Source organism: Amphimedon queenslandica, unplaced genomic scaffold (assembly GCF_000090795.2).
Source record: "Amphimedon queenslandica unplaced genomic scaffold, v1.1 AMPQUscaffold_13046, whole genome shotgun sequence".
NCBI lineage: Eukaryota > Metazoa > Porifera > Demospongiae > Haplosclerida > Niphatidae > Amphimedon > Amphimedon queenslandica.
The window spans coordinates 63211-74457 of record NW_003546718.1 but is presented as its reverse complement, the minus strand read 5'-3'; the positions used below and the strand labels follow the sequence as shown (position 1 = coordinate 74457).

General features: G+C 31.2%; 2 protein-coding genes across 2 annotated transcripts in view; both read left to right on the top strand.

The window, feature by feature from the left end:
* Window positions 1-303: 303 nt before the first annotated feature.
* LOC109585573 (putative ankyrin repeat protein RF_0381) lies at window positions 304-6527 on the top strand. The gene is made up of 22 exons (XM_020001699.1): window positions 304-417; window positions 468-706; window positions 766-870; window positions 3638-3727; window positions 3772-3870; window positions 3921-4022; window positions 4071-4169; window positions 4215-4322; window positions 4377-4415; window positions 4559-4606; window positions 4652-4714; window positions 4805-4903; window positions 4996-5094; window positions 5143-5187; window positions 5234-5335; window positions 5415-5513; window positions 5558-5659; window positions 5703-5840; window positions 5890-6009; window positions 6070-6168; window positions 6215-6316; window positions 6371-6527. Exons 5-22 carry the CDS (start codon window positions 3778-3780, stop codon window positions 6500-6502), a joined length of 1689 nt encoding a protein of 562 aa, XP_019857258.1. The 5' UTR covers window positions 304-417; window positions 468-706; window positions 766-870; window positions 3638-3727; window positions 3772-3777; the 3' UTR covers window positions 6503-6527.
* Window positions 6528-7169: 642 nt separating this feature from the next.
* The window catches only part of LOC109585572 (uncharacterized), an 11806-nt gene continuing 7728 nt past the window's right edge, over window positions 7170-11247 (top strand). The window contains exons 1-16 of the mRNA XM_020001694.1: window positions 7170-7283; window positions 7345-7443; window positions 7646-7747; window positions 7795-7884; window positions 7940-8032; window positions 9528-9626; window positions 9681-9779; window positions 9838-9942; window positions 9988-10086; window positions 10143-10250; window positions 10418-10528; window positions 10603-10656; window positions 10701-10808; window positions 10851-10949; window positions 10999-11088; window positions 11180-11224. Of these exons, the coding sequence (XP_019857253.1) occupies window positions 7170-7283; window positions 7345-7443; window positions 7646-7747; window positions 7795-7884; window positions 7940-8032; window positions 9528-9626; window positions 9681-9779; window positions 9838-9942; window positions 9988-10086; window positions 10143-10250; window positions 10418-10528; window positions 10603-10656; window positions 10701-10808; window positions 10851-10949; window positions 10999-11088; window positions 11180-11224 (1515 nt within the window). The remainder of the gene's footprint in view (window positions 7284-7344; window positions 7444-7645; window positions 7748-7794; window positions 7885-7939; window positions 8033-9527; window positions 9627-9680; window positions 9780-9837; window positions 9943-9987; window positions 10087-10142; window positions 10251-10417; window positions 10529-10602; window positions 10657-10700; window positions 10809-10850; window positions 10950-10998; window positions 11089-11179; window positions 11225-11247) is intronic.

Genomic DNA, 11247 nt, shown 5'->3' with positions numbered 1-11247 from the left:
CTCATATGTGTTTATCCATTATTTGAAATATTTGAGAAGGAGTCAGTCAGCTTGAAGCATCGTTGATCACTCATGTAACAGATGTTACTAATCAAAGCAGCACATTCTACTGCTTACTGATCCAGACACCCATATCAAGAGTATGAGAAGAATTTAAGTATAGCTTCGTGATTTGGTATAGTAAAATTATTTGTCACAGGCTATCAAGCTGTTTTTTATTAATTATTATTTTGTTGTTGACCATGTTGCATATGTATGTTATAATAATATGCGTACACAATTTAATATAATATACATACACAATTTAATATCATTATGTATGTATCATAGATAGTAGGCATTCTTTCTAGTACCATAATATCATAGTATTATAATACTTGATTGATCAAAATTATTTCCTCATATAACAGAAGCTATGTAAGTATTACTAATCAAAGCAATACACATTGTTCTGTTTATTCATTCAGGTACCTATATTTTTCAGAAAATTGAGTAGAACTTGCAGAATTTTAAGTATATATAGCTCTGTGATTGGCTTAGTTAGCTGTCAAGCTGTTGCATATCATTTTTGATCATGTTTGGAGCATCCATGAATGATAAATATTTTTTTTAGAAAGACATACTGTTGCAATCAGCAGAGGATGGGGATCAGAAGCGTGTATTAAAGGCCCTTGAAGCTAATGCTGATATCAAATGTATCAATGAAGTCAGTAACTTACTGCTACTATGTTGAATAGTATCATATAAAATGTATTTTTATGATAGAGTAATGAGACGCCTTTACATTTAGCAGCAAAAAAAGGACATTTTGAAATAGTTGAAATATTACTTGCTAAAGGTGCCAATGTTACATACAATTTTATTGACAAGGTAATAGATAATCCCTAAATTATATTTTTGAGTATGACATATGATAAGCAAATTATTTTGTGTGAATAAAACTAAAAGTTGTTAGCAAGATCTGATCACTAATAAACAATTTAAGTTTATCATTGAATAACAATCAGAACTCATGAATTGTCTAGTTGCACAAAAATCAGCCAAGACAACAATAATTATTCATAATGTTTACACAAACTATTTTAGGCATTATTTAATAATGCTTCATGTTAATTACATTCCTTCAACACTCCCACTTACCTTAGGGTGAGTGTACTTAAAAATTCTAATTCAACCAACCACTAATAATAGTTGTAATGTACTTGTGTAAACAAGTACACAAGAGAGGAATGATCTGTAACAAGATAAGTTATCCTTTTAAGTGTTCTGTTCTTAAATGGAATTTTGGGCTTCTTAAGTTGTGTTATGTTTTTAAATGGGAGTTTCACTATTGATTTTTTTCCGGGCTATTTTTGCTTCACTAAATCAAGGTCCCCTTGAAAACGCTAGAAATTTAAGAGTGCAATTAATACACACCCTAAAGGTACCGTATATCGGGTATATTTCAATGCATTAATAATTTCGGAAAAAGCAATCTATTGCGAAAATAAATATTATGAAATTTTAAAATATGCGGATAAAAAGGATAGAAGATATGTGGTATTGTACAATTATTAATTTATTATGAACACGTGGCTTCATAACTATCCATGGCTTCATTCTAGTCTAACTCGAAGGCCATAAAGAGCCTTCTTTGCCAGTTAGAAGTGTTGCTAAGGTTGATTCAGAAGTAGAGAAGTCAGCAAATGCTTCGAATGACTTACCAAACCAGGTGGTTGATGGAAATAATAGCAAGTAAAATATTTTCGGAATATAAAAGGCTTCCGAATTATTCCATTATTGAACTTAATATTTCCACAACTTTTCATGCATTGAAATATACCCGATATACGGTAATTTACATTGCGTAAGCTGTTATTTAATTAACTCCTGTAGTCTCATCTTTTTGTAGTTTCTCAAATTTCTCACGAGCTAGTGGTTTTGTAAGTATGTATGCAAGCATTTCTTCTGTTGGATGGTATTCCAAATGTTGTATTGCCTCACGAATGTAATGGTATTTAACGTCTGTGTTTTGTTTGTGAATAATAGACTGGGTTTTTGGCAGTAGTGATTGCTCCCTGGTTGTCTTTTCTGATAGTTAAGATCTTTGAGTAACCTTCTTAACCAGATCGTTTCCTATGTAATGTTGCAGCACTTAGAGATATATACTCTGCTTTAGCAGTAGATAATGCCACTGCTGGTTGCTTCTTGCTGTACCAGCTTACTGCACCATTAGACAGTAAATATAATGCCAGCTGATTGTTATATATAATGTTTATATAATGTTATATATAATGTGAATACCTGGTATGCTGTTTTGATAAAGAAGAATTCTCTTAGCAGCAGTTAGGTGTGTTTTTGTAGGACATAAACAATATTTTGATGCTACTCCTACTGCTTGAGATATGTCGGGCCTTGTTGCAATAGCAAAGTATAGTAGACTTCTACTATTGATTAGTAGAGTGCTGGGTCAGCTAGCTTCTTGAACTCATCATCCTTTTTCATTCTGACAGAGAAGTTAGCTGGTGCACACTCCTAGCTTCTGATAATCCAAACCTTTTCAACATATACTATGTATATGTATCTAATGTAACAACAGAAATCCTTTTCCTCATCATGATTCCAAGACAATGTAGCTTCCCCAGGCCCTTCATCTTATACCTCTGCATCAACATAATGTAACAATAACTAACTCATTTACACTTCCTGTTTTGATAAATATACATAGATCTGCTGTACTCTGGGTGAAATTGATGGATTTCATAGGCTCTTTGAATACTTTATTGCAACATTGAGGATACTGCTTTAGATTATAAAGGGTTTTGTGCCACAAGTCAATTATCTGTGATTTATTCTTGAGCTTGCAACTTAGCATTTACAGTTTTTTCTTCAGATAACCCATACCAAAAAATTTTCCATTTTTTTATATTTTATACAGCATTTTCCTCTTCCAAATTTAATGCTCACTTTGATGTGAGCTAAAATCTCCGTTTTGCTTTCTTTCTTCATGTACCTTTGGCTAGCAGCAAGTGTTTTATCTGGAACTTCCAGGCAGACCAGTTGGCTCCTTCAAATTTCTCTATTGACCATTTTGCTTCTGCTTCAACCATCACTATAATGGATCTATAGATACGTAGAATTATCTTCAGGACTTCTTGACACTTTAATATAGTTCTCTTTTTTCAGCTCAGTATGCTGGGCTCATAACCTGTTAGCACGATCTTATCACCAATAAACAACTTAACAGTTTATAATAACTTAACAGTTTATCATTGAATAGCACAAAAGAATAATCAGAACTCAGAACTTATAAAATAGTTGCACAAAAATCAGGTTAAATAGACAAGACAACAATATTCATAATCTTTACACTAATTACCACAAAATCGTCTATTTTCAATAACTACATGTAAATTACATTCCTTCAACAAAAGTTCTAATCATTCTGTAAATAAAATTTCAAAATGCAAATTCTGCAAATTTGGAATCCTTAAAAATTACTCATTTATTGGTTTGTGCAAGCTTAAAAGTTAGAGCACTTTAAATTGTGTTAGAAATAATTTTACAAGCCATTTGTCTTACCATAATAATAATCACAAATTTTATAAACTCACAATCAATTCTGTACCATTTCGACTTAAATTACATTTTATTACAGAACAAGTGGACTCCACTTGATGTTGCAGTTAAAGAAGGCCATGAAAAAATAGCTAAACTATTAGTTGAGAAAAAATGCTCTGTGACAAATGTAAGTAATCTAGAGTATGTACTAGAAATAAATGCACCTTATAGACTGCAATGAAATTTGCTACTCAAGCTGGTCTTATTTCTACTATTAAATTTGTGATTGAGAACAATGATATTGACCCAGCTGAGTTTGTTGATGAGGATGTAAGTCAAAATATGCTGTCTAAAACTTTATTTTTGTGTGCCCCATATAGGATGGAAAAACACTCTTACATCATGCAGCAGAATATGGACACACGGATATTGTTGAACTTTTGCTTAATGGAAAAAGAGTTGATGCTAACTGCAAAGACTTTGTATGTGAAATAAAGTATTCAATTGTAATGGTGTATTTTTGTATATAGCTCCGCACTAGACCAATTCATTTAGCTGTTAAAAAAGGCAATATTACTATTGTTCAGATGCTAGTGGATCATAATGCTGATGTAAATTGCAAAGATTTGGTGAGTTATTAGAATGCATATCCACTAGTTATTATCATGTTTTAGGATGGTATGACACCATTACATTATGGTTTTAAAAGTAAAAATAAATCTGTTGTTGAACATTTACTTCAAAATTGTGAAGCTAATCCTGATACATGTATTTGTGAAAAAGTTAGTTAGCTTCTTCAATTTTGTCTGCCTGAGCTTATAACTACATGTATATAGGACAACAGAACAATTTTACACTTTGCTATAGATATCATTGTAAGTTTTGTTATTATCACACTATAATTATTTAGTTTGATTCACCACTTTTAAATCACACTCTGCACGTGAATGTTCTAATTATTGCCATAAACTGCTATTAATAAGCAAGGAACCCATGCATTTTGTTGCTCTTTCTGTAGCATTGTTTTCAGAATCAACTGAACAAGGAAAATTCAGAAGATGAAGAAGTATATAATTAGTCAATTGTCTTTTTATTTGTAAACACTGCACAGGACAAATTCATTAGTATATTTGAGGTGATTGCAAAAAAAACTGATGTCAACATTAAAGATAAGGTATTTGCTATGCATAGTTTATTTATGCATGAGCATATACATTACTGTGTATACGCCGACTTGATTCATCTGTTAAAGTTTATAATTTAGGATGGTAATACACCGCTACTATGTGCAGTTCTTGTATGTTCTGAGAGGCTGGTGACTATACTCTTGGAAAACAAAGCTAATCCTAATATCAGGAACAATGTAAGATAATGCATAAAACTGATTTATTTTGCCATAAAATATTCATTTTTTTTCTTTTTTTTCATTTGATTGCTCAAAATTTATGCTAATAGGAAGGACATACAGCTCTTCAGTATGCTGTGAGTCAGGGAAATTTTACTATCCTAACACTTTTACTGGATTATAATGCAGACCTAAATGCAAGAATGACAGTTAGTTGTGCAATAAAAATTCATTCATTTTTACTATGTTAATTTTAGGAAAAAAAAGAACGTTTTAAAACTGACCCAATGTCAAGAGTTAAGGTGTAGTTTTTAATCTTATAATTACTATAAATTATTGCAATATTAGATGGATGAAACAGCTCTGCACTTTGTCGTTAGGCTAAAATTTTCAAGTGACTTTTATAAGCTCCTTTTAAACAGAGGGGCTGATCTAAAAATTCGTGATGCAGTAAGTGATGCTTTTCATTACATTTCTATCAGTCATGTAATCAATTGCAGTTAGAAATTAAATTTTTACAATTATGCAGGATGGGTATACTGCTTTATATTATGCAGCAAAAAATAAAAATTATGATTTGGTAAAAGACATGAATGTTAAAGGAGCTGACACTAAAGTGAAAGATATGGTAAGCACATCAAATAAAGCCCTATAAATATTGTGCTCATCTAGAATGGTTTGACACTTTTGCATCATGCTGCAATAATGAATAGCAAACGCCTGACTGAAATAGTACTTGCAAACAAAAAATTTGATGTAAATATGGCGTGCAAGGTGACACAATTTTTTAGTTAATTATGATTTAGCAATCATGCAGAAAGGAAATTCAGCATTGCATTATGCTTTAATGAAGAAAAGTGAAGATGAGGAAGATGGTGAATATTCTAATGAAAATGAAAGTGTTTGCTCATTACTTATTGGCAGAGGGGCTCACATTAATTGCAGGAATCAACAGGTAACTTAATGTCATCACAATTTAAAACATTATAATAAATTATGAAAAGGATGGAATGACTCCACTATTGTATGCAGTATTTAAAAAGTACAAGAAAGTTGCTGCAACCATAATTGAAGCATCAAAACAACAAAGTATTGAAAAAATTATTATTCAAGCAACAAACAAGGTATAAGCATAAAGAATAATTATCAGCACTGATTATTTCAATTAATCCTTTTATTTATAGAGAAAGATGACTGCTTTGCATATTGCGATAAGTAATAAAGATGAAGATATGCTAAATCTACTATTGCAGAGTGACTATGTTTTAAATGAACCTGATGAGGTGATTTCATAAAGTTTCTGCTTATGTTAATAATGATAATTTCTAGGATGGTATGTCTCCTTTGCATTACGGCTCATTACATGGTTTTATGACTGATAAATTTGTTCAGCACAAAAATTTTAAAAATTGTTTGAATTACCAAAATGAGGTTTTCTACAAGATGCATACTTAGTTAGCAACAAATTAATTGTGTTCTTTCTAGATCACTGGAAAAACAGCTTTGCATTATGCTGTTGAATGTAACCATAAAGATGTAGTAACCATACTGCTTGATGAAGGAGCAAATTTATTTCTTGAGGATAAGGCACATTCCTGTAGCATTTACTTTTATTAATTTCCTATTATAGGAAGGTCATAGTTCACTGTATTATGCCATTAAGAACAAATTTGAATCAATCATTGATGTATTTTTTTGTCACGCATCAAAGGTTAGTGTCATGTACTTAATGTATTATTTCTTTGTAATACAACAGCATTGTGATGAAATTGATGGACATCAAATCAGTGGATGGCTTCCTCTTCACTATGCAATTCAATATGACAATTTTTCTACTTTTTGTATGATGGTTGAAAAGCACTTTGTACTAGATATGGAAATGAAGGTTTATAGTGTTTCCATAAAAAATACAATTGCATAATTAATAGGGCTGTTGGACTGCACTTCATATTGCATCTTGTAGAGGTGTTGTTAAAGTAGTTAATTTTATACTTTGTAAAATATCTTCAATTAAATATGTCAACAAATTGCAGGTATTTATGTTATAATGGTGTATATGTACCTAACCAGTGATTGTTCTTTTTAAGGAGTCAAATAGCACTGCTATGCATCTAGCTGCTAAAAATGGCCACTATGATGTTGTCAAACTTCTATACAAATATGGTGCTGATGCTGTTATGGACTATAAAGATGCAGTTTAGTTTCTGTCTACTTTTTTACTTAACTAATCATTTATATATATATATATATATATATATATATATATATATATATATAGTATGGAATGACTCCATTGAATTACATTGCAGAAGCTCAGTCTTGGGATTTTCTTGATTCTCTGAATGCTGGCAAGGAAAGTAGCCTAATTAATCTCTCTGATGTACTGCAATACTCAAAAGTAATAATTGTAGTTGTCCTGAAAATAACCTTTATTATTATTTTTTATCATAATAATGTAGTATGAGAGTACTGCCATACTGCATGCTGTACATAAAAATGAGGAGCAGGCTGTGAAACGTCTTATTTCAACTGGAGCTGATGTTGACAGTAAAGATAAGGTATATACTTCTCTTATTGGAATTTTAGTTAAAGCTATCTATCTAATTGAGTCCATATTCCATTAGTCTCGCTAGCCAGACCGTTCCCCAGCATATGTTGTAGGATGGGGAATGGTCTGGCTAGCGAGACTAATATTCTATAGTAATTTTAATGTATAGCAACTGTAATATTTGAATAATAATGGAATTATCTTGTACACAGTATACTGGAAGAACACCACTACACATTGCTGCTGCAGACAATAATTTTAAAATGGCCAACTTATTACTCAGTTTTAAAGCCAACCCCAATAGTAAAGACAAAGTTAGTAAGATGTTTAGTATTTACAAACTTATTTGCTAATTTTTTAGTCAGGAGCTCACCCGTTAAATATGAGTTATATGGCTCGTGGTACAGAAGTATATAATTTAATTGAATTAGCAGGTGGAGTATTTAATTTTGTAAGATAAAAAGGTGTAGAAGAGAAGTAATTAATTTTTATTTATAATTTGATAGGGTCATCTGCTTTTAGATACTTCAGATTTAAATGATATTACTCGAATGAAGACATGTTTAGATAATGGTGCTAAAATTGATTATTATGACAAGGTTCTGTAAAAAATATTTTGTGTCTTAAGTGTCTATATTATACATGTACAAAATTGAATGAATATAGATCTACTGTTTATGATTCAGTTACTAGCATAATTATGCCAAGGTATAAAACAGAAGTAGTGGCATGAACAGTGACAGATGCATGCATAAAAGGCTAGTGCTAGATTTTACCACATTTTAAAATCTTTAAGTCAGCTCAAAAATTTTACAAAAATATTAGTACAAATATAAAATGAATAATTCTCTTCTAGCTGGCAATTTTTATGAAATTTGGACCAAGTCATAGTATATTGTATATAGTGCATAGTTTTTGGCTCAAATTCATAAAAAAAATTCAAATTTGAGTGGAATCAGATCAACGTTGATGCACAAAATAAGGACGTAACAGAACTTACAGAAAAAACTATAAATTTGGAGAATGCTCTCCTTTTGTTTTTTGTTGAAATGCACTATACTATAGTACACAGCCTTTGGCCCAATTGTTGAGTAACTTGACAATCCACTGACAAAAAGTTGCATGAGCACTATACCAAGAATCTGTGAAAATTAATCGTGGATGAGAGGTAAACTAAGGGCAACAGAGTATCAAGGCTAAGTGGGATAATAAGGGTAACAGGGCTAACAAGGGTAGCAAATCCTGTTACCTATGTTTGCCTGGGCTACCCTCAGTACCCTTGTTACCACTGTTTCCCCTCTTACTTTTGCCTCTTTTTTATTACCCTTATTATTTCCCAGTCATTATTATACCCGTTTCCCTTTTTACCTTTGGGACCTCTCACCACTGTATGCACGTGGCATATATTTGCTATGTACACTGCTTATTCCCTTTATCCTGTGGTAAAATCGGGCCTTACATGTATCACTGTTCATTATGCTACTGCAGTTCCAATTTTTTAATGTTTCACTAATATACTCATTCCAGAAAGTTTGGGGCAAGTCCTGAAATGTCACTTACCATGTAGCTGGAAATATTTACTGGAGTTTAGTTTTGCTGTTTGCTGTTCATCATTAAAAATGCACAATTTAATTCTGCAAAGCATTATGCGTAATGGGTATATCAACAGTTTTTGCCTACACCAGCAAAATTCGATTCCAAAAACATTAAAATTAGATATATTGGTACAAAATTGCAAAATATAAGGAATAATGATAAAGATTGTAGCTATAATAATAAGTGAACCTTGTTGCCCTGTGACTACTGTTACTGGACAAGTAGGATTAATTCAGTGTGTATACTAGCTCCTATACCTTGCCATTATATAGATGCAGTAGTTTATACTTTTGCCTAAAATATATAATTTTTATATTTAATTTTTTTTTGCAAATTTGACTGTAATACCCAAATGGGCCTTGGAAGTATTAGTGGCTTAGATAAATAAGAAATACTAAAACAACTCATTGCAGTATATTGAAATTATAATGACGATGTATATTCAGTGACCCTTCAACAACTTGCATTTATGTGTTCTAAATATGCTTTATAAATTAGGATAAAAGAACTGCTTTACATTATGCTGTGCTGAATAACCATTTTGATTCCGTTCTCTTTTTGATTGACAATGGCTGTAACATAGACTGTCAAGACAGGGTCTGTAGGATAATTCCATATTACTTACTACTTATAGCTATTTAATTAATGCAGGGTTTATTTACAGCAGTTCATTTTGCAGAAATTAATGGGTATCATAAAATTCTTGAGACTCTGATTAGTAATGATGCTGATTTAAATTTGAAAACTGAGGTTAGTAGCATTTCCTTAATAATGAATCAGATCATTATTATATCAATTTTTATTTCAGCTCAAAGAAAAAACTGCACTTCACTATGCAGTTGAGAGTTCAGATATTAAATCTTTTGAGTTACTTATCAATAGCCAAGAAATTAATGTCAATGAAAAAGACTGGGTATAATTTATTCTGACTTGATTGTGCTGTTCATTTATAATGTAGAAAAGTATGACTCCACTCCATTTTGCTGCTCAGCTTGGATGCGCTGATATGGTTCGAAGGTTACTGGATAAAAATGCTGATGTCAACTGCAGAAATAAGGTATACGTTTTTTGATTGGCTTAATCTATTTCGTCCACTAATTTAACTATATTTAGTTTGATTTAACACCATTGCACTTTGTGTGCAATTCAAAAGATAGCCATAAGGATGTTTTCAAGCTATTGATAGAAGCTGGAGCTGATCCTCATTTGCGAGAGCTAAGGGTTGGTTTAGATATGTAAATGTAAATTTCACATGACACTTTTTAATTTTCAATTACTTTATCTCTGATATTTTTATTGCATCAAATGACAATACATTTCAAGTCACCATTTTACTGCACGTAACAACATCAATAATAATTAAAGATTTTTGTTACTTTTATACATAGTATCCAAACCATACTCCTTTACACAAAGCAGCTATTCGAGGCCATTATGAAATTATTTCAATTATTTTAACTAAAGCAACTAAAGCATTAAAGATAAATGACAGATTTGAGGTACTATAACAGAATTATACAAAAATATGCATCAGAACATAATTCTGTCAACATGAAAATTGACTTTTTTACAGATAGTAATCTGGAAAATCTGGAAACTTCCATTATTTGATAAGATTAGATTGGAGGTATAAGCATACAATTATTGTAGCTATTGAAAGTATAATTACAGTTTTATGAAAGAAAAACTGCTCTGCACCTTGCTGCAGAGAATGGTCATGCCAAAGCTGTTGAAGTTTTATTAGATCACAATGCCAGCATTGATATTGTTGAAAGTGAAGTAAGCAAAGTGTAATAATTTTCATAAAACATTTCTTAATAGAATTTTCAAAGTGCTTTACATCTAGCTGCTGAAAATGGCCACAAAAGTGTTGTCAATGTACTACTTGAAAAAGGAGCTAATCTAAGAATGAAGGATATTGTAAGTCAGTTGAACAAAATATCTTTTCTACTATCATTCAATTTTATAGCATAACATGATTCCATTTCATTATGCCATTAAGTATCACAAGAAAGATAGAGAACTAATTGAGTTGCTGAAAATTGATAAATTCAATTGGGTATGATGAATTAAAACTATAGATTAATTCATTATGCTTGGCTACATGTATATTGCTTCAGCAACATTAATTTTGTTATGCTTATCTGTAGAACATATTTGATAATGAGAAATATGGGGAAATTCATGATGCAGGAGTATGTGGCAGACTTGATTTTAT

What these genes read in the sequence shown, in the direction of transcription:
- LOC109585573 (XM_020001699.1), top strand. Translation starts at nt 3,778, where the DNA reads ATGAAATTTGCTACTCAAGCTGGTCTTATTTCTACTATTAAATTTGTG. An exon ending in ACTTTGCTATAGATATCATT is followed by an intron (nt 4,416 to 4,558) that starts GTAAGTTTTGTT and finishes CTCTTTCTGTAG; the next exon opens with CATTGTTTTCAGAATCAACT. An exon ending in GTTTGAATTACCAAAATGAG is followed by an intron (nt 6,317 to 6,370) that starts GTTTTCTACAAG and finishes TGTTCTTTCTAG; the next exon opens with ATCACTGGAAAAACAGCTTT.